A 22,594-nucleotide genomic window follows, 5' to 3' on the forward strand; every position below is an offset into this window, starting at 1 on the left:
GTTAGGCAAGAAAAGGAAATAAAAGGCATCCAAATTGAAAAGGCAGAAGTAAAACTCCCTGTCTGCAGATCACATGAAAACACTAGGAAACCCTAAAGACTCTATCACAAACGAACAGAACTAACAAATGAAGTCAATAAAGTTACTGGACACAATATCAATACACAAAAATCTATTGTTTTTTAATAATAACAAACTATCAAAAAGAGAAATTAAGAAAACAATCCCATATACAACTGCATCAAAAACAATAAAATACCTAGGAATAAATTTAACCAAGGAGGTGAAAGATCTGTATACTCAAAACTACAAGACATTAATGAAAGAAACTGAAAAAGACACAAATAAATGGAAAGATATTCTATGCTCATGGATTGAGAGAATCAATATTTTAAAACTGCCGTACTATCCAAAGCAATTTACAGATTCAGTGTAATCCCTATCAAAATTCCAATGGCATTTCTAAACAAATAAAACAAAAAATCCTAAAACTTGCATGGAACTGAATAGCCAAAGCAATCCTGATAAAGAAGAACAAAGCTGGAGGCACCACACTCCCTAACTTCAAAGTATATTATAAGGCTATTACTACATACAAACGGTACTGTATTGGCATAAAAACAGAGACTTAGATCGATAGAACAGAACAGAGAATAGAGATCGCAGAAATAAACTCACACATATATGGTCAATTAATTTATGACAAATAAACCAAGAATATACAATGGGGAAAGGACAATTTCTTCAATAAATGATGTTGGGAAAACTGGACAGCCACATGCAAGAGAATGAAGCTGGACCACTATCTTACACCATTCACAAAAATTAGCTCAAAATGGATTAAAGACTTGAACATAAGACCTGAAACCATAAAACTCCTAGAAGAAAGCATAGGCAGTAAGCTCCTTGATATAGGTCTTAGTGATGATATTTTGAATCTGCACCAAAAGCAAAAGCAAGAAAAGTAAAAGCAGCAAAAGCAAGAAAAGTAAAAGCAGCAAAAGCAAAACTACACAAGTGGGACTACATCAAACTAAAAAGCTTCTACACAGCCAAGTAAATCATCAACAACATGAAACGGCAACTTATTGAATGGGAGAAAATAACTGCACATCATGTATCTGACAAGGGGCTGATATCCAAAATATACAAAGAACTTTTACAATTCAATAGCAAAAAAACAAACTATCCACTGAAAAAATGGGCAGAAGATCCAAATAGACAGTCTTCCAAAGAAGACATACAGATGACCAACAGGTACATGAAAAAGATGGTCAACATCACTAATCATCCGGGAAATGCATATCAAAACCACAGAGATATCAACTCACACCTTGCAGAATGGCTAGTATCAAAAAGACAACAAATAACAAGTGTTGGCAGGGGTGTGGACAAAAGCGAACCCTTGTACACTTGGGTGAGAATGTTAAGTTGGTGCAACCATTATGGAAAATAGTATGGAGATGCCTCAAAAAATTAAAAATAGAACTGCCATATGATCCAGTAATTCCACTCTGGGTATTTATCTGAAGAAAACAAAAAAACATTAATTCAAAAAGATATATGCATCCCCCTGTTCACTGCAGCTTTATTTACAATAACAAAGATGTAGAAACAACCTAAGTCTATCTATTGATGAATGAATGGATAAAGAAACTGTGGGGGGCTTCCCTGGTGGTGCAGTGGTTGAGAATCTGCCTGCCAGTGCAGGGGACATGGGTTCGAGCCCTGGTCTGGGAAGATCCCACATGCCGCGGAGCAACTGGGCCCATGAGCCACAACTACTGAGCCTGCGCGTCAGGAGCCTGTGCTCCGCAACAAGAGAGGCCGCGACAGTGAGAGGCTCGTGCACCGCAATGAAGAGTGGCCCCCGCTCACCGCAACTACAGAAAGCCCTCGCATAGAAATGACGACCCAACACAGCCAAAAATAAAATAAATAAATTTATATTTAAAAAAAAAGAAACTGTGGTACACACACACACACACACACACATATAAAGAATATTATTCAGCCATAAAAAAAAAAGTTGCCATATGCCACAGCATGGATAGACCTTGAAGGCATTACGCTAACTGAAATAATTCAGACAAAGAAAGACAAATATTTTATGATCTCCCTTACATGTAGAATCTACAGAAACAAACAAAAATAAGCCCATAGATATAGAGAACAGATTGGTGGCTGCAAGAGACAAGGCTTGGATCGGGGGGTGGGAGGAATGGGTGAACTGTGTATTGTTTTGTTTTAAATAAATTGAATTCAAAAATTTTTAAATGCTTTCTTCAACAAATATTTAAGAAACATATTTATTATAAAAGGTAAGGTGAAAATATCAAAAAGAGTAGCAAATCATCTGCTTTACCTCTTTGTGTTTCATATCCATCTGACTCCTGAGAGCCTTAAGTTCCCGTTCACGGATGTCCAGGCAAGTTTCTAGAGCATGTGTCTGTCCTTCCCACTCAGAATTTTTATGAGCTACCATTATGTCAATCTGTTTCATGAGCTCCTGTAGTTCTGCTTCACAGGATGTCAAAAATCCCCTATAAATAAGGACAGACCCTTAAGAACATAGAACATATCTCCAAGTGGCTTTTCATCTTTCACATGTAAAAATATAGCAGATGTAAAGCTACCTAAAGTGGAACAGTGTCAACAAATAAATTATCAGAAGCAGAGAACAGGATCTCTGAGCTTTTCCTTTTAATGCTCACATAAGATGATCACTTATTCCACGGAAGTTTGTCTTCCTCCAGTAGCCGACCTAAAGCCTAAGTCAACTGGTCAAACGCGAGGTTTATGTTTGAAGTCTGGTTTGTGAGTGAGACTTCCACAACCAACAACTAGCTCTTCTGTAACATTTTAGGGAAGCTTTCAGGAAGAATCCAGGCAAGCATATGTCACATTCTCAGCTAGTCAAATAAAATAAAAAGCTTTGGAAACAAGTAGGCTATTGGGAAAATGACAATACAATTTTAAAAGCTGTTTTAAGAACCTCCATCCTTGAGCCAAATTTATTCCAACGATTTCTTTCCAACTTATTATTAGAAACTTACTGCATCCTATCTTATTGTTGTAAACTTACTGATGTCCTTCAATGTTTCAGGAGATGCCAGATGTTACAAAGGTAGAAACAGAAGTGGACATAGATGTATTGGATTCAGAGATTTCCGGGAATGGCCACAGAGAGATAACTCCTAAGGCTTAAATACTTACCAAAAAAAAAAAAAGCATTTGACCTTAGTGTCACAAAACCTCTATAGCCTTTTGCTTTTTAAAAGCAGAAAATTTAACTGGGATGATAGTAAGCATCCAGCTTCACACTGCTGAGATGAGGGAAACACCCCAAGGAGAGATACTGTCTACAAACATGACATGGATCAGTTTAGATTTTGCTCACACTTCTGCTTCTGTACCCAAAGCACAAAATGGTCAGAGGCATAACTCAGACATGCTTTTTAAACTCAGTGAGAAGCTTAAGGTCAAAGCAAACTTACCTATCATGTCCCCAATTTTGTATTCCTTCCAACAAAGCCTCCATCGCCAAATCCCCTTTGTTTTGGCAACTGGGAAAGCAAAGAACTCTGTCAGGAGAAAATTCATTTTTTATGTTCTAACATTCCAACTTACAAACTTAAGAATGTGAATGAAAGCATACAAATAACAATGAGAAAATGCAGCACTTCTTAAGATGACTGTAGAAGCAGTCAAGGAATATCTCTTCAAGAAATACTAGAACCAAACACATTTCAGACTAAAACAAAACAATTTAAAATGATCTGAATTGCCACTGACACTCCCCCTGCACGATTGAAATCAAATACCTCACTGTCACGTCCCTACTTCTTCATGTAAGAGTGGGCCTGGGTGGAGATGGGGTGCTAGCAACAGAGGAACACTGACACTAACAAATTGAGCGGTCAGAGGAAACGTGTAGTTTCTTATAAAGAGATATGGTAAAAAGGTTAAATGCCCTGCGCTTCAACTTCTTGGCCCATCGTGGGAGATCCTATTCACCTTCTAGATGACAGGCCCATGAAGCTCCTAGAACACCCTCCCTCACCTAAGAGGCAGCTACGTGGGCCCTCCCTCCTCTGCACTTCATTGCTCCCAGTCTTTAACAGGTTCTTTCATAGGAGTTACACCACCCTGGAAATGTCCTTTTGCACACTTTTTTCCCCTACTATTCAACCGTCAAGGGTAGAAAACCAGTTTTTTTCACGCCTGCAGCTCCAGGGCTTAGAGTAGCATTTCAACCTGGCCTGTGCTGAATGCTTTTGGCTGAATGTATCTCAATTCCCCTCCCTTTTCACCTATCTCCCTATGCAAGCTGGTCATAGCTGGAGAACTACAGAGAAGAGTCTAGCAGAGAAAGAAGGGAAGGGAGATAAAACAGAGACACAGGAGAATGAGAAGACTGGAAAATACAACCACTACACGTTATTTGCATCTATTTCTAAAGTTACTAACAGGAGTACTAAATAACTGTTCATGCACACATGTGGCAGAGAGGATTTCTTTTCAGTTGGTTTATCCTTTGTATTTCACCAACATTAGACAAAATAAAAACCTAAAGAAAAATGTTTTCATGGTCTATTCCACTTTCTTTCAAACAATGATACAGTCAGTTACAACAGGACGCAGATTCTGTGTTTTGATCCACTCTAGGGAACTGAGAGGCAGGACACAGTTCACACAGTACCATGTAGATGGAAACCCAGGAGAGAGTCCTGCTCTGCAACTAAGTAGCTTTGTGTCCTTGGACTTCAGTTTTTGCCGCTATAAAGTAAGAAGCATGATCTATATAATCTGCAAGGTTTCTTCCAGCTTTTTAATGGGATTCTAATAGCCAATTACATATATTCTGCATCATGCTCCTGACAACTCTACATGGATATTTATTAAATACGTAGGAAAGTGTTCTTCCTAAGGACAGAGCTACTACAGTTATTCAAAACTATCATTAGTAAAATTATACTCCTTTAGGTCATGTTATTCTTAAAAAATACATTTAGTAATATATATTAGAAACAGATTTAGTAACGTATAATACATTAATATATTTTCTGGATGATATTATTTAGTAATTAGGAATATTTATAATAGAAGCTAAAAGTCACTGAATGCTCAACTGTTCTGCCTGCCTGTATTGTCAGATTCAATCTTCATAACAAATTTAAAACATAACTACTATTACTTTGAGGAAACTGAGGCTCAGAAGATTAAATAACTTGATTATGGTAAACTACAAACCACAGTCCTAGGATTCAAACCTAGGCAATGTGACTCCTAAGTTCCAGCCAATGTGCAATCTTTTTATATTTTACAGTATTCCAGATCTTAAAATACATCAGCATATCTTCTTTTGATTTAATAATGTGTTCTTGGCATAAACAAAATCAAACCAAATTGAAAAGCCTGGACACAGGAAAAAACACACAAACTTAACTATGATGTCACCACCATGGCCACCAGGTGGCAGTGGCACAACAGTGACAATAGTCCACAGAGGGGAAAACAGCCGTTTCAGAAATTAAAAGCATGGCCTAAGACTTAGTTAAGGAGATCTCTGTTTTTTTAAAAAAAAAAAAGGTGGGGATGGGGTGGGGAGGAACCAGTAACATTCTCTGTGGAAAATAATCTTACTAATATATAATGATCTTTTAACAATACGTTCACCATCTCCTCGAGCAGCTGACAACCATCATTTCTCATTCCTGAGCATCAGGTAAATAGCAAGGACTCAGATCTGCTGTGGACTTTTCTCATCCGAGTTTCTCATAGCTATATCACTGACTCCTTTCCTAACCAACCTGACCCTCATTCAGCTCATGCACTACATCACTTGCTTTCTTTTTTGCCTGTGCCATGTGGTAATTATATAAAATTTATTCTTTATCCAAATAAATACAAATTTAAGCAATTACTGTTTGATAATCTGCTGCTCCTTGCCACTAACATGAAATGTTAATGTAGTTAAATGGAAACTGTGTAGCTCTACAATTGGTACAGGACACTCTTAGTCATTTCTGCAGTTAGACCAAGATTTCAACAAACAGAAGTTATAATTAAAACTCTCGTTTCGAATGAAGACTACTTTAAATCAGTGAAATCTAGAATAAAATGGTTAAAGGAAATACAGGCTTTTTTACCACGTCTGGGAAGCAGGGAAAACATACTTTAAATCTTAGGGAAAAAAGAATCCAAAGAGGTTACCTAGGGACTTCCCTGGTGGTCCAGTGGTTAAGAATCCGCCTTCCAATGCAGGGGACGCGGGTTCAATCTCTGGTCGGAAAACTAAGATCCCACATGCCGCAGGGCAACTAAAGCCTGAACACCACAACTAGAGAAGCCCGCGTGCCACAGCGAAGACCCAGCACAACCAAAACAAAAACAAAAAAAAACAAAGAGGGTATCTAGTAATGGGAAAATCTTTGATATTCATTAACATATTGGAATTTAAGAGCTAGAAAGAACCCAAAGGGCTCCAATTTAACCTCTTTATTTTAAAGATCAGGAAAAATATCCTGGGTATGCACCCAAGATCAAATTACTCACAAAATGGGACACAGGAAGAAAATAAAAACTCTGGTTAGAGATGTGTACTAAGAGAAGGAATATGCCTACTCATCAAGTCTCATTTAAAGGAAGATAACAATGCTTTGTCCCTTACCTGCCTTGGTGTTACTGTGATTACAAAGATCTATGGCTATGACAGATATACTATGACTGATAAACTGTGCCTGCTCCAATAAATAATCAGTATCATTTATGACTGCCCAGAAAGGCTTCTATTTAAATTTAAGGGAAAAAATTATCAGATAAAGTATCAAAGAAATTTTCCAAAATAAAAATGAAATTTTAAAACACTGTCCAAACTATGACTCAAAATCCAGAAAGAATAAGGGGCTAAGACTAAGAAATCTTAGTAGACAAAACTACACTTTTACATGGGGAAAATGCTGTAAGCAAAGCTGAAAGATAAATGACATTACTTGAAAGTTTTATCACAAGGGGTTAATTAACCAAATATATAAAGAGCTTCTAAAAACTGAAGGAAAAATAAAAATCTATAGAAAAATGTGCAGAAGGAATGAACAAAGAGTTCTCATAAAAAGAAATGCAAATGACCTTAAACATATGAAAACATGCTCAACCTTGTTTACAATTAGAGAAACACAAATTTAAACTACACTGAGTTACCCTTTCTTCTGTATTAGATTAATGAAAAATTAAGTTTGAAAATGCACTCTGATGACAAGGCTATGGGAATAGGCATTCACATACACTGTAGGTAGGAATGCAAAACGGTACAACTACTATAGAGGAAATTTTGGCAATACTTAGCAACTGATATATATGCATTTACCCTTTGATCCAACAATGTCACTTCTAGGAATCTATCCCAAACATATGTTAGCAAGAATACAAAACCATACATGCAGAAGGATATACACCGCAGGACTATTTGCAGGAGTAGGAAACAACACAAATGCCTATCGACAGGGAACTAGTTGAATATTCATCCACCAATGGAATAATACTATGAAGCTGTGAAAATGGAAAATGATCTCTACATACTTCTATGGTGGGCTCTACAGGGCATATAATATTAGATGAAAAAAGCAAGATACAAAACAGTATATGCAAACACTACTTTTTACCTAAGAAAGGGAGAAAATTATAGATATATATTATATATATTACATAAATATAAATTATATATTATATATGTTATGTATAATATAAATGTCAGAATATATTAAGGATATATTATATAAATATATAATATATATAGTGTATTTGTTCTTCTGGAAGGATAAGCTCAAAGGTGGTAAATATGATACCTATAAGGAAGGGAAATAGGGTAGAGAAAACAGGAAGCTAAACTTGTCTGGATGTATACCTTAACAGCTACTTGTTTTATAGGCACTATGCTAATGTTTTATAATATAATGAAAGAAATCCAGTTGGAAAAAAAAAAGCAGTATTGAAAAATATTGGAAACAAAATGAAATAAATCAACTATCAACTAGATATCAAGTTGGCACCCTTACCATATAACAAATTGTTTCATTCGTTTTAAAATGCAACAATTTTACTGTACATATTCCAACTGAGATACATACTAAGGACAAAAACGTACTATAGAGAAACCCTAAACATCACTCAGGAATCATATTATTAATAGTAAAATTGGTATCATTAATTTGAAAGCATTATATGTAATACAGAAAAAGTATGTTAATAGGCAAAAGAGAAAAAGATACAAATATAAAATCAGGTGTTTAAAAAAAACTATGAAATTAAATTGGAGATATCAGTGTGAATTCTGGATATTTCTCTTTTTAAAAAATGTACATACTTCCTAACTTTGGCCACTGTAAATCCTAAAACCAGTGACCAATCTAGTAGCAAGAGTACCTCAGCACCCAGACTGGTCTCTAAACACCATCTCCCACTGAAAGGAACCAGGGCTTCTTGGTGGTCAGAAATGTTTAAATGAGCCAGGAAGATGTTTTACCAGAAAACAAGGAAACTCTCAAAGATTACTGGTCATATCAAAGTGGACAGAAGCCAACTTAAACAGGCTGCCACTCGTCAACAACAGGACAACTTGAGTACCCCCCCCCAAAAAAAAAGACTGCAGTAGGTTGAAACAGTTTAAATATATTCAAGTCTATAATTTCATGATGATAAAAAAAAAAAGGCAAAACCCTCATGGTTACCTTTGGAGGTTGCTAGGCCACCAACTCATTACTGTGCTCTGAAAATAGAGGGAATTAAGCATTTTTCTTGCCTTTCCTATACAAACTGTATTTCAAATAGCTGGTGGGATAGTCAAATAGCTGGTGATATAAAAAGTTCTTCTTCATAAAAAATTTCCAGCTAATAAATGCTGAGGAATGACAGAATCAGAAAATCACCGTATTGCAACCGCCAATGCAATAGTGGATACAGGCAACCTAAATCCATGAAAGGATCTCACCATTAAGTGAAAGGCTCATGGAGAATTTCATGATGGATGGACTGGGCTGACAACACCTGAACCCACTACGATGCTCAATTTTAACATCACAGAGAGAAAACTCAGACATCAGGTGCCTCTCTGGAGTGTTGTGCACCACCGATGAAATCTTGCCCTGCCCTCACCCCCACAAAAAAAGTCAAGGTTGAATCTGATCAAGCTTCTAGATCAGTTCTGTTCAACAGAACTTTATGCAATTATGGAAATATTTTACATATACACCCAACTATTGGGCCCTTGAAATGTGGCCAATGCAACTAGGGAACTGAAATTTTTAGCTTTATTTCATTTTAATTCATTTAAATAGCCACCAATGGCTGATAGCTACTATACTGGACAGTGCATTTCTAGACCTTACTACCAGTTTAGAGGGAATAAAGGGAATAGATGTACAAGTTAAAGGATACCATGTGGATGCAATCAACTAAATCTAGAATGTTAAGGGAAAAAAGAGAGGCAATGAAACTGCTATACTAAAAAAGACTGAAAAGGTGTTATCAACTCAATGCAACACGTGGATCTCTATGGGATTTTGATCCAAACAAGCCACTTATAAAAATACATGTATGGGACAGGTGGGGAAACCTGAACCCAGACTGAATATTGACATTATGGGATTTTTATTAATTTTCATAGATGTGATGACAATACTGTGGTTTTGTAAACCCGAAAACACAAACTTAGTTCTTGAAGAAAAAAAACCTAAAGTAACATAAAAACCGAAAATTCAATTCCTGAAGTCCAGGTCAATGTTGGCTTTAGCTGAATTTCAAATCAAGTTGACATATGTTTAAAAGTAGGAAGCTCTGATAAACTGGACCACTGACGCTGTCACCATCTGCCACCACTACTACGTAAGTGAGAACGGGAAGGAACAAGCAAAGGTGTTCTACCTTTTAATGGGAGACAAGTGGCATCAGTACAATTAACATATACAATAACTACAAATAATTGTTAAAACCTGAATACATTTTAAAGAGCAGTGTAAGTGAATGTTTATAAATATCTAACCCACTTTAATTTCAGTCATTCTTACCATACTGATCACTGGTAATGATATAGTCAAAAGGCAAGAAACTCAGGATAAAAATCAACCTAAAGATGATACTGCATTCCAAATAAGAAAATACATACCCTTTGTTATATCATTAAGCTACAGCTATGATCAATATAAATATAAATATTTGAAGGTAACATGTAGTTAACGATCCTTATGATTTCCTCTTCGTATCTAGAAAATAAAATTAAATGCAAGCATGTGGGGAACTGTATAACTACAGGGCACAAATCCTACAATACTGCTTTTATTAAAGGAAGAAAAAAATTTTTAAGACTGGCTTAGGAATCGTCTGTAAGGCTCAAGGAAAACTACTCTGCAAGTAAGAGTGCTTGCTGTAACTGTAAATGAAGACTAGTCGCTGAGAGCAAGCTCATCTTTACCCTGACGTTGTAAGAGACATTAAAAAAGCAAAACAAAACAAAAAAACACATTATGAGCCGAGATTTACTGCCTTCAAATACCTTCATGATTAAAGTATTCTAAGAACCCGTTCCTTTTATTCCCTTACTTCATCATCTATTTCCCACCCCTGATTTGAATGGAGCAATCCTTAAGTTCAGGGTTCCCCAACTTCAGTCCTTCATGATTTCTGCCACATTTCCGTACCTAATGTACTAACATTAAGGCTTTTAAATCAACTCACTTTTTACAACTTGCTGAACTTCCCACCCATAAATGAACCGCTATCACCTGCCATCAAAGACCTAAGTCTCAACAATGTTAGGAAGCTAACCAGATGAGGCAGCCCAGGCGGGAGGGCTGGGCCGGGGGTCTCTCCCCTGAAGTGGAAGACTGGCCCGCGGCCGACTCCGCCCGGGGAAGATGAGCAGCTCGCCCACCCTGCAGCCCTCCTGCCGGCCCAGCCTCCGGGGAAGCGCTGACCACGTGGCTGGCCCATACAGTGCGCTGGGGGAGGCCATATCTGGCTTCGCGGGTCCGCGGCGAGGCCGAGGGGTGGGGCGCCGGGGCGGACCCGGGCCATACGACCGCTCGGAACGCGGCCCCACCGCAGCCAGGGCTGCCTGTGGACACTGCCGCCCCTCTCCCGTCCGACGTTCGCACATGCGGTTACGGGAATGCCGCGAGCGCGCCCCCGAAGCTTCCCGCCGTTACCTCCGGCCGGGGGCGCGCACGCGCGTCACCGCCAACCTAACGTCCAGCCACAGTCGTCTGCACGTTCGTTCCGCCCACTGCCGCCTCGCTTTTAATTGAAGCAACACCCTCCCTGACTCCCCCTCCGCGCCTGCAAATGGGCTCACCCATGTCTGGAGATCTGAGAGAAGACCGTGCTGGTCACGTGACACTGAGGGTGTGGTCCGCTGGAGGCGGGCGCCGCGCTGGGCCGGGTGCTGGTAAGGGTTTCCCGCGCCCCTAGCGTAGGTCTTGGAGAAGCGGGAGCGTGTTCGGACTTATGCTGCTCCTTTTGGCCGAGGCCGTTCTCTTCACCTCATCCTCATAACCACGCCCGTCACTGCACGTCGGGAGGGGTGGAAAGGGACTTAAGCGGCGGTCCTGGGCTTCCCCCACTGCCGCATTTGGTATATCCTGCCTCGGGCCGGAAGCCGCGGCTGTGGGGCCGCCTCCCACACCTGTACGGATGGTGGTGGCCTGCGAGGGTCAGTTTTAGCGCGGGAAAAGGCGTTTTGGCTTTGCTACTGTAACTACACGTTTGCAGAGCTCTAAAACAGAGATGGACAAAACTGCCCTGCGCCGGGGAACGTACGCACCGCCTGTCTGGGAAGACCCTGTGGCGGGCAATGTAACAAGCTCCCGATGGGGACCATTCACTGCGCCCAGGGAACTATGGGGCCCGCGGAGGGGCGGGGACCGCGTTCTCCTTGGCGCTTAGAGAAAGCTCGTGCAGGAGGCGACCTGGGAGCTAAGTTTTTTGACTGACTGAGGATTAGCTGGGGAAAAAAGGAACAAGATAGTGCATTCCAACCATTGGGATAGTCACATGTGTAAAAAAAAAATTGTTCAGGAAAATGGTAATGGCTTATTCTGGCAAGTGTGGCAAAGTGCTTGGGACGGTGGCCGTGTCCTGGTCATTGCACGCCTTATGCTTTCCACCCTTACAGCTCCTGAAGAGTGAAGGCGCCTTAGCGCCTAATTCTGGAAATGGGATATTGACCCCGATGAGCTGACGCCCAACTTTGAGTCTGGAAGGAAGAGTAGGTGTTAGTGGTGGGGCAAAGAGACCTTTAAGTGCAAAGGTTGTAAGTATGACAGGGTTAGAGGTGTTTGGAAGAGGGACAGGTGGGAAAAGATCGAGGCCAGATTGGGGAACGCTATGCTGAGTCATTGATACAAAATTTACACACAGCAATTGGAAACAGTAATGCCTGAGCAATCAGTCACAAAGCCGACCTAACTTGTTTAGTGGATCATAAGGACAAGAAGGAACCGGTCAAGGGCAGAATGTGTGCTGAAGCTGGAGTGATCTGAGAAAACTTTACAGAAAGGTGGAATCTGTGTGTGACTGGGAAAATCAGCTGGGAGAGACTATGGTCTTATAAATAAACTGCAACCTGACTCAGATGAGATGAGTCTTTCCCAGGGTGACATGCCACAATTCACATCCAGGCTAAAAAGCCTGGAGAACCCTACTGCTAGATTACAACATCTCCTCAGTCTTCATGTTTAAGAAATAATCTTTTTGGCTTACAGATCTGGCAAGATCAAAGCTCCAGGAGAATGGACAGTGAGGTACAGAGAGACGGAAGGATCTTGGATTTGATTGACGATGCTTGGCGAGAAGACAAGCTGCCTTATGAGGATGTTGCAATACCACTGGTAGGCTGTAATTTGTGCTGAGGGTGATAGGTTAAAGGTATGATCTGGTAGACCCTAGTAGGGGTAGGATATCAAGACAAACTAGTAAGGCAAAGAAATCAAAGCTGTGGAGTCCTCTAACTCTAGAAGCTTCTAGAGAACATTTAGCTTGACTTTGAAGAGAAACGTGGTTCAGAGGGCTGACGTGACCAGCTCGGTTAGGGGGTCATTCCAGAACTAGAACCGAGGTCTTCTGAGCCATGTTCTGTCCACCACCCCAAAGCTAGTCAACCAGATGGTGAAAGTTTAATGCACACAATGAGGAGGAACAAGAAGCAGTGGCATATGCACTTTATTTCTTCGCTACCTGTGGTTTGTCAGTTGACATTTTTAGAAACACACATTTTTGGAACACATACCTATTCTAGGTTCCCTGGAAAATATTTGGAAGAGACCTGGCTTTTCTTCTTTTGCATTTAGACCATCACGCTCTTTTCTTTCCTGACCTCTGGAAAATTCTCCTGCAGTGAGTTTGTTAAACCTCACGTAATAAGTGATCTCAACATTTTGCTTGAATAAATATTTATTAAAAATCCTATTTATGTCACAGAGGCCTAGCAAGGAGAACAGAGACGGTTTTTCTTTAGAGCCTGCCAACTGCAAAGAGCCATTAATAAAATAGAGCTTGCAGGCAGACCGTGTGCCGCTGCCATTTACATTTTCATCTAAGAATAAGAGGCAACATGTTCAGTGAATAATACACATAACAAATAACAAGTAACAGCTTAGTTCAAGTTTAGAAAAATAGTCAAAAGAGCATAATGAGAATTATAGCTCTACTTACTGAACACCTGTTTTGTGTCATAGACCAAGTTTGAAATCTGACAGACATTACCTGTATCCTTAAAACACCCTTCAAGGGTGGTGGTGTTCTACCCACTGTACAGGAAGGAAACAGGATCAAAGAGGGGGACTTGCCCAAAGGTTGGTAGCCAATAAGTTGGACTTCACACCGAAGTCTGTGAGGCTCCAGATCCTGTCCGGTGGTGGTTCCTTCATTCCGCAAGCAATTCTTGAAGCCTACCGTGTGCCTTAAGACTTGGTAAACATAAGTACAGTTTCTGCCCCTCGGAGTCTAGAGAGGCCACATATATCAATAAATAATTGTAATCGTAAGTGTTCTAAGTGAGGGTTGTGAACAGCTATGTAGTGTAAGAAGTGGCTGATTGCCTGGTGGGCATCAGGAAGGGCTTCAGAGAGAAAAATCACATTTAAGCTGGTCATAGGGAGGAAAGGCTCAGAGTTGTAAACTGCTTTGGGAGATGGTGAGGCAATTCAGTGTGGATGGAGGATATACTTCTCATAAAAGGTAGGGAGAAAAGTCGGTCTTGGACCCAATTTTGAGAAGAGCATTTGATGCCATGCTTAGCCCTCATCCTGAGGATATCCAGGAGTGAGTGGTCTTCAAAGTAGAGATCTGCCATGCTCAAATATATTAGAAAAGCAGTTTCGCAGCATTGTTAGAGAATGTGTGCCAAGGAGAAAGGGGCCAGTGACAGGGCAAAGAGACCCATTAGGAAGCTAATGCAGTGTCTAGACAAGGGAGGAGGACCTAAACAAAAGCAAGAAAGTGGAGGGGAATTGCTGAATTCTGGACATGCCAATAGCAGGATTTGGGGACCATTTGTGTGGAAGGGGTTGACGGAGAGGGAGATTTCCATGCTGACTTCCAAGTTGTAGCCTGGCCCTGTTGCTAAGCTGTGTTTTTTCCCAGGACTTGTGATTCTAAGGCAATGTTTGTGTCCTTAGCTTTTGCTGCTGCCTAACAAATAACCCCAAAACATAGTGGCTTAAAACAACCGTTATTTATGTCATGATTTTGTCATTCAGCTGAGAGAGTCTTGTGATCTTTGCCAGCTCGGTTGATCTCTGCTGGACTTGGTGGTGTTTTGCAGTCGGCCAGCAGGCAGGCCGGAGGCTGGGATGATGAGCTGACTAGGCCACAGTCTCATGATCCTGCAGACTAGCCCAGACTTCACAATCATTTTAGGGTTCTAAGAGCAGCATGAGAGGAAACTGCAAGGCTTCATGGAGCCTAGGCCAAGAAGTCACATGATCAGTCCCAATGCAAGATTGGGGAAATAGACAGTGCCTTTTCATAGGAGTGGCTACAAAGAATTGTGGCCATTTTTGCAGTACCCCACGATAGATGGTTGTTATGTTCACGATACTTTATGATACTTTGTGTTTGTTTTCCAGGCATATATGCAATTTTATATGTTGGCATTCATTGCAAGAGACAATAGTGACCAAATGAAAAACGTGTTATTTTAGAACAAGATGAAATTAAATAATATCTGAATTAAATAATTGATTAACCAAGGACTTGTTTATGCTTTGTCAGCTATAAGTAGTTATTGAAACAAAACTTTCTCTTTGCAATATTGCTTTAGAGAAAATGGTAGTTCCTTTCAATTTGTACAAGTATGTTTGAATCTGAGTATTTGTAGAACAAGATGTGATTCAAACATACTTGTACATATTGTAATTAAATTATTTTATTCATATTGAACATCACTTTGAAGGAAAAAAGTTATTATATTCATATACTGCACATTGGAGTCCAGTGGGAAATCATAAGTCTGGATATTGAATGACAGTTTGCTACCATTAAAAAAAAGTCTAAATTCAGATAACTGAAAAGAAATATATTGGTATCAGTGAATTCTAGTATGAAACAGTTCCAGTAGTAATAAATTTAAATTTAAAATACAAGGAAACTATCAAAAACTTCTCACCACGTGCCAAAAAATGGTGAACTATGCAAGGTGATGGATGTGTTAACTAGCCTTATCGCAGTAATTATTTCACAATATATATGTGTGTCAAATCATCACATTGTACATTTTAAACTTACACAATGTTATATGTAGATTAAATCTCAGTAAAACTGGAAATATATAAGAAAACTACCCCAGATTCTACACTAAGTGTGGCCCATGGCTTACCATTTTAAGAAAGTTGCAGGTAGGCTATGTTGTTCTGTGTTGCCCTGCTCCACCACTAGGGGGAAGCCTCATCTACTGTGTTACATTTTCAGTGCTCCTACCTCCATTATAATATAGGCACATTGGATACAGGATCGTTTTGAATACCTTTCTTGTGCTTAAGGAACATGCCAGCAAAGGTGGTATTCTGTAAAGCAGCCTTCCCAAAAAAAAGATTTAGTACTGGCTTTTTTCAGTGCTCCTAGCCTCTAGTAAGGATGACAGGTAGTCCTTGCACTGGATACCGCACGCAGTGCTGGGCACCTGACCTGCATTTCCTTGTTTAGCCCTCACAGCAGTCCTGTGAGATGGTGACTACTTTTTTTCTCTCATTGCCTAAGAGGAAGCAAAGGCTGCAAACATCTGAATACCTTGCCTGAGTAACCCAACAAATGGTGGAGTCATGGCCTTGGATCCCAGTGGCTCCCAGAAGCCTGTGTCCTGAGCCTTCTGCCACGCTGCCTGCCACACAAGTACCAGAGTCATAATGCTATCACTCCCGGCTGGAGACGGATGGGGCACGTTTGAGCGAGACTTATGATGTTTCCTCACATTTTTTATTTTCTAGCTCTTTCCTTAGGATACGCTTCTATGCTGCCTGTTTCTAGGAACTCACGGGTTTTCATTCCAAGTGCTTTTGACTTTTAAGGGGTTTGTTAACGTAGAGTGTAACATCGTCCTGAATGTCCATTGTACCTTTTCAGAATGAGCTTCCTGAACCTGAACAGGACAATGGCGGTACCACAGAATCTGTTAAAGAACAAGAAATGAAGTGGAGTGACTTGGCCTTACAGTACCTCCATGAGAACGTTCCCCCCATTGGAAACTGATTCCTGGCTCCTTGTTCATCCACAGATTTTTTTTAAATACACAGATACAAAATGTTTCCTTTCAGCCTCCTAATTTGAATCTTCTAGTGTTAGATCAACGCTCAAAAATGTACAACTAATTTTGTGGCCACAAAATGCAATGTGAAAATACTCAACCCGAACGAGAAGCTGATTGAGATTTCTTGGGATTGCAGAATATCTGGCCCTTTGAACCTAAAGTTCTTCACTGACTAGCTAGTATTTGAGCATGATTCATTAAACATTTGCCTTTAACTCTGATTTTGCTTTACTGTCAGAGTTTAACGCTTCCCAACTACTTATATATGTCCTGTGACACAGGTGATTGAAGATACGAGAGGGAAAGGCGAAGAACAATGAAGCCAGACATGAGAATTAATTTCTCATATACCCCCATTCTGAGAATCATCTGAGTGGGTGTGTGTGGAGTCTGTAGATGTACTGGACCTATAGATGGCCCATTCACTGACTACTGGGATTCCTAAGATTCCCCATGATATTTTCAAACTTTGGATAAATTTACAAATGAAAAGCTATCTTGACAGTTAACCCCTGCTCTCCCTACAGCTTCCTTTGGTGCCGCTGGGAAGGCGAGATAGACCACTAGTTTTATCCAGTAACAGGATTTCTTATTTTCTCAAAGCCCTTTCAGATATAACTGAAGCACCATGGAGTCAATATTTAGTTACAGGTTTGTGAAGGAACTTGTATTTTGGAAAACGCATTGATGGACATTATCTCCTAGAATTCTTTGCCTCTTTTATGTAGTATCTCTTTTGTTCTCTCCCCAGATTGTAAACTCTGTGGGAAGAGGCCCTGGCTTTTACATCTGTATCCCTCAGTGAAAAACTGGAAACACTGAATAATTGAAATCTCTCTTCTCATCGTTTTTTTAACTGGGTCATTTTATTTACCTACCTTTTAGGAGTAGGAAGTGTACCACAAAACAAACAAGCTGATTTTAGGGTTTCGATCAGAAACATGGTTATAACAACTCACCTGACATCCAGACACACCCAGGCTGATCTCCCTGTGGATCAGTGACTTGCCTAGAAGTCATTTATCTCAGAATAAAGACCCCAAGTCAGCAGTCCCTCAATAACTGAAGACAGACAACCCAGTGGAAAAGAGAATTAAGATGTTCAGAAAAAACATTTTATACCGAGAGAGAACAAAGCTTTTCAAAAAATTAAAGTACCTAAAATTCCACAGTTCTTCCATGTTCTAGTTAAATGAGGGCTTCACTACAACTTTATTTGTGGTATATAATCCCTAAAACACTGACATCTGGATATTAGGAGATGTTCATATGAATCCATCCTTGTGGACCCAGCCTCTCCCAGGAGTATTGGGAAATATGTGAAATACTGAAATATGTCCAGTTGGTTCCTGCGCCTTGGTTCCTATAACTTTCGAGTTCAAAGCATGTGTGTTGCTCTCCTCTATGGGAGGCACCTCACTTGGTGCTGAGAATATGGCAGTGAACAAAATAAGTATGGCTTCTGCCTTCATTTAGTGAGGGAAACAAGCATTAAACCAATAGGCATACAAATCTTTGATTTTAAATTGTGACACATGCTAGGAAGAAAAAATAGAAGGTGTCCCTTAGGTTCCTAGAAGCAAAATCTGAAGCAGTTTCTTGTGCAAGGAATTTATTGAGATTGTGCTCTCAGGAGAAATCTGTGAGGGAAGCAGGGTAGGGCAGGGGAAGGACCTGAGCAAAGATGTGGCTTCAGCTGGAGTCTGGCCTCTGCCTGACCCCACAGGAGCTACCGAGCACGATGTTACCAAGCGTCTTCCCACCTGGAAGCATCTCCTAGGCCTTCGTGTTGAGTGTGCGGTGGTCAGCCATTGGCTCTGCCCTCCCTCCATCCCCCCAGGGAGGGCATAACCAGGCATTGCCAGGGGCCAGGGCTCTCCAGGGAACAGTGTATCTCCTGGCAGCCAACACAGGGAATGCGTGCACAGACAGACGGGGCAAAGGGGATCTGGGCCCCAGCAGTGACTATTGCAGGGTATAGGGAGTATGACTGGGGACCTGATTTAGATTAGATAATCACAGCAAAACTTTGTGATAAGTAGCTTTTATAGCACATAATTTCAAATATTTTGTATTTGAAGTTTTTTCCATTGTCCAAGGAAGTGGCCAGGTCCTTAGCGCTTCCTGTTCACAGCAGAGAGCATGTGCTCAAAACCAACGCTACCCCCTTTGGGGGAGCAGGGGAGGGAGGGAGAGGAGGAACCTCTTAGGAGCAGTGGACGTCTGCGCCCCAGGGGCTGCTGGTACTCAGGGAGATGGTGAACTTCAGGAGCTTGTGGTTCGGGGGTGCCCCAAAGGAAACCTGAGGTCAACCTGAGTCTCCCAGCTTGGGCAAAGACACCCTAGCACTGGAACCACCTCCTTCAAGGGCCGCTCAGAGTTAACGGTGAGGATAGCAGCAGGGACGCAGATGGACTGGAGAGTAGAGGTCCTCGCCCAGTTTCAGGCTCATTGATGAACATCCTGAATGCTTGTGAGACCCTGAAGGAGGAAAGGATGCCTCAGGGACCACAGATCTAATTTCTGCTGCAACACAGCAGAATGGAGCCGAAAAGATTTAATTTGCTCGGAAGAAAATAAGAAAACATGATAATTCTTGTACCCTCCTTGAGTTTGTGGGCCAACACCTGACGGATGGGTAGGAGTAGCCAGGGGAGGAATTAGGGGGTGAGGATTGATGGCCAAGAGCAAATTGCATAAAGCTCACAGGTGGAGCTGGCATCCCGAGCAAGGTGGGTGGGGAGGCAGGAGGAGGAAGAGGGGTGGCCTGATCAGGCTTTATTTTTTTTAACCTAAGTCACTCTGGGTTTGAGCAGGTAAGCACAGAAGTGGAAGGACAGGAGAGCTTTGCCTTGGCGCAAGGGAGGGATGATGATGGCTTGAACCAGCAATATGGGGGTGGCAGCAGAGGGACTTGGAGTATCTCAGGGGTCATTGCCCACAAGCGCCAGGTGAGAGGTGTGTGTCAGGAAGCCAGCACCCCGGATGGTGGTTGTGTGGTTCAAAAGAGACTCGGGTGCCCAGTGTGAGTGCTAACCTGTGACCAAGGGGGAAATTCTCTGAGCCAGACACACGACTCTGGGTGCAGCCTCTGTCCTCTAGCAATGGAGAATCTGGTCCAGGAGCTGCCCATCCTTTGAAGTCCAACTTAAACCCACTTCTTAATAATATAGTAACAGTAATACAGTTAACTGAGCGCTTCTTTGTGTTTTAGACACGTGACCTCCAGCCCTCGTGTCCACTTTTTAAGGTGGATATTATTGTCCTCATTGATCAAGTGATGGCAGCTTAAAATTGAATAACTCATTCCAAGTTAAAGTCACTCAAATAGTAAGTGGGTTCCAACCTAGGCTGTCTGATCCTAAAATCTGTGTCCTCTTACTGGACCACGTGACGTCCCCTGAAAAACCTTCTGTGACCACTGCATTCTGAAATGAGAAGAAAATCCTGTTGGATCATTTAGAACTTCCAAATGTTTACCTTCTTTTACAATTGAGATTTAAAAAATGAAAAATTTTTACTAGGAACCTAGGAGTCATGAAACATTTAAAAATTCAACCTATTACCAAACCTATATATAATTCATATAACTCATAATTTTACCACCATGAGTCATGTTGTTGTCACTGGTTTGTGTACAAGGTCAAATCCCTAAGATGTGTTTTCAGGTTTTGGTGCTTTGACAGTTTGATGTCAATGCTACTTTGTACCCAGCAGGAGGCGCTCAATTCCTTTAAGAAAGTCAGAATTGCTGGTGGAACTTTAAGTAAACTCTAACTCAAGGTCCTGAATAAATGTGGTGTTTTGCTTGGGAGCGATTCTGCATATCTGGATTCCCAGTGTGCTGGGTAAGGGTTTGTGTGAGTCCCCGGAATTCTGGCTGGCCACACATGGACTGGACAGCTCACCTAGTGGGCTTCTCACTCCTGCTCTGTGGGGGGCCAAGAGGGCACATGGAAGGTGCGGGGAGTTCAGAATTTGGGTTACAGAAAAAGGTAGCCAGAATCAGGGGTTTTGCCCACCTGTGACCCCAGCTTATACTCATAGTCCGGCCTGGGGACTCTTTACTATGCCGTTTCCCAGCTCTTTGTGTTAAGTTATTTGGAGATGTTAGGTACCATCCTGGAATGATCTATTAGACTCTAGAAAGACTGTTTCCTAAATCTTCTTTCCTTGATGTGGCCCTGCCACGGTTAAATTCATCCCCCAGTCCATTGCCACGCTGCACCTCATCCGTGGGCTCCTCTGGGAAGTACTGGGGGAGGTTAGGGGCTGACAGGGAAAAGTAGCTGCACCATCTCTTGAGGGGACTTCACGTCTGTGGCCTTCCTGGCCTTGGCCTCTGCACCTGAGCCAACCAGGACTGGCTTCGTGGGCACACAACCTGTGCAGACATACAGGCCCTGCACGCAGAAGGCCCTGCTGTGGCTCTGTTGAAGCCAGTCATCATTTGTGAACAAGTGGCCCACATTTTCATTTTGTACTGGGCTCCGTAAATTCCATAGCTGGTCCTTGGCAGCCATCTGTAGGGGTTCCACCTTGGTAGTGAGAATTCAAGACACCATGAGTATCGGCCTTTGGGGTGACAGAAAAGCAGGCAGGTCCAGGAAAAGCAAGAGAAAAGCTGGTGCGGACCTCCAGGCTTGCTGCGGAGTCCTGAGATGTATTCTGGCTCCTCAGCAAATCCTACACGTGCAGTTGCTGAAATGGTTTCCTGAGCTCCTCTGTCATTTTTGCTGCCTGATAGCTGACCTTGGGGTGAGGGGTATGTATAGAAATGCTAGAAGTGCGGCAAGACAGATTTCTGTGGATGGCTAAGAGAACCTGCAGAGAGATGATCACCCAATCCCAGGCGTGTTCTTGCCCAAGTTTCATCTGGAGCTCGGCCAACTACTATAAGGATGTGCACTCTGTCACCCTGGGTACAGCAATGCAGCCGGCTCACAATATAGCCTCTGACCAAGTAAGAGGAGAAGCACATCTACAGATCTGGGAACCACTGTCAACACATTCCTTCATGACGGGTTCTACCTAGGTTTTTATTTAGTTTACCCTTCTGTGTTGAGCCATATGAAAAAGCTGCTTTTATCGGTCAAAATCGTCAGTCACAATTTTCTCTGTCTTTAGCTAATGTTCTTACCTACAGCCCACAGTGCATGAATACAGCCAAAGACACATACACACACAGTGCACACAAACCGGATTTGATGGGGGAGGTGAGGAGTTGGCAAAGGGTGGAGAATGTGAAAACAGCCAAATGACTGGAAAGGAAGTGAGGGAGGTTGATGCATAAACCCATCCCAGTGATTCCATGCCTCCCCTAGTGACTCAGCTCCCCTTTATCGTCGCGCCACCACCCAAGGTCAAAGGGGTTTCCCTCTGCCCTTGCCGTGGTCCTGCCTCCATTCTCCTGACACTTCTGCCCATGCAGCTCAGTCTCAAGCACTACCCGCTGCCCCCACCACCGTGCCCACAGATTGGTACTCACTCTAACTGACAGGCAGTCCAGCTGTGAGGTCTTCTTGAGGAAGAGTGAGGTGGCATCGTCCCTGCCTCTCTGCCAGCGGGGACACCCTTACATCTGTCATCCAGTAAGACCCTCCGCAGCCTACCCCAGCTCAGCCCAGACAGATGGGAACAGGCCTGCCTGGTGAGGCCCTTCTCTTCAGGCCCATCTTCCTGGCTTTCGCCTTCCCAGATGCTCTCCTCCCAGCTCAGGCTCTCAACTCCCAGGGCTATGCAGATGCTGGGAGATACTCCTGCTCAGCCAGGGCTGCCCTCTAAGAGATTCAGTGCTGA

At 41.9% G+C, this 22,594-nt stretch overlaps 2 protein-coding genes across 20 annotated transcripts in view; one reads left to right on the top strand and one right to left on the bottom strand.

Annotated features, from left to right (window-relative positions):
• Positions 1-11,535, bottom strand: part of CEP63 (centrosomal protein 63) — a 75,253-nt gene extending 63,718 nt beyond the window's left edge. The window contains exons 1-4 of one of the 15 annotated variants that reach the window (XM_060099655.1): positions 11,348-11,379; positions 10,163-10,259; positions 3,498-3,566; positions 2,366-2,543 (exon numbers count right to left, since the gene is read on the bottom strand). In XM_060099655.1, the coding sequence (XP_059955638.1) occupies positions 2,366-2,543; positions 3,498-3,541 (222 nt within the window). In that variant the 5' untranslated portion in view covers positions 3,542-3,566; positions 10,163-10,259; positions 11,348-11,379. The other 14 variants (XM_060099654.1, XM_060099659.1, XM_060099658.1 and 11 more) reach the window with 14 other exon arrangements.
• On the top strand, positions 11,323-17,637 carry ANAPC13 (anaphase promoting complex subunit 13). Of its 5 annotated transcripts, none has more exons than XM_060099670.1 (3): positions 11,323-11,440; positions 12,756-12,881; positions 16,612-17,637. In XM_060099670.1, exons 2-3 carry the CDS (start codon positions 12,783-12,785, stop codon positions 16,735-16,737), a joined length of 225 nt encoding a protein of 74 aa, XP_059955653.1. In that variant the 5' UTR covers positions 11,323-11,440; positions 12,756-12,782; the 3' UTR covers positions 16,738-17,637. The 5 variants fall into 5 exon arrangements, with proteins under 5 accessions (XP_059955653.1, XP_059955654.1, XP_059955650.1 ...); XM_060099671.1 differs by lacking the exon at positions 11,323-11,440 and adding an exon at positions 11,644-11,704; XM_060099667.1 differs by lacking the exon at positions 11,323-11,440 and adding an exon at positions 11,726-11,847.
• Positions 17,638-22,594: the final 4,957 nt, after the last annotated feature.

The sequence above is a fragment of the Mesoplodon densirostris genome, chromosome 5 (assembly GCF_025265405.1).
Source record: "Mesoplodon densirostris isolate mMesDen1 chromosome 5, mMesDen1 primary haplotype, whole genome shotgun sequence".
Classification (NCBI taxonomy): Eukaryota; Metazoa; Chordata; class Mammalia; order Artiodactyla; family Ziphiidae; genus Mesoplodon; species Mesoplodon densirostris.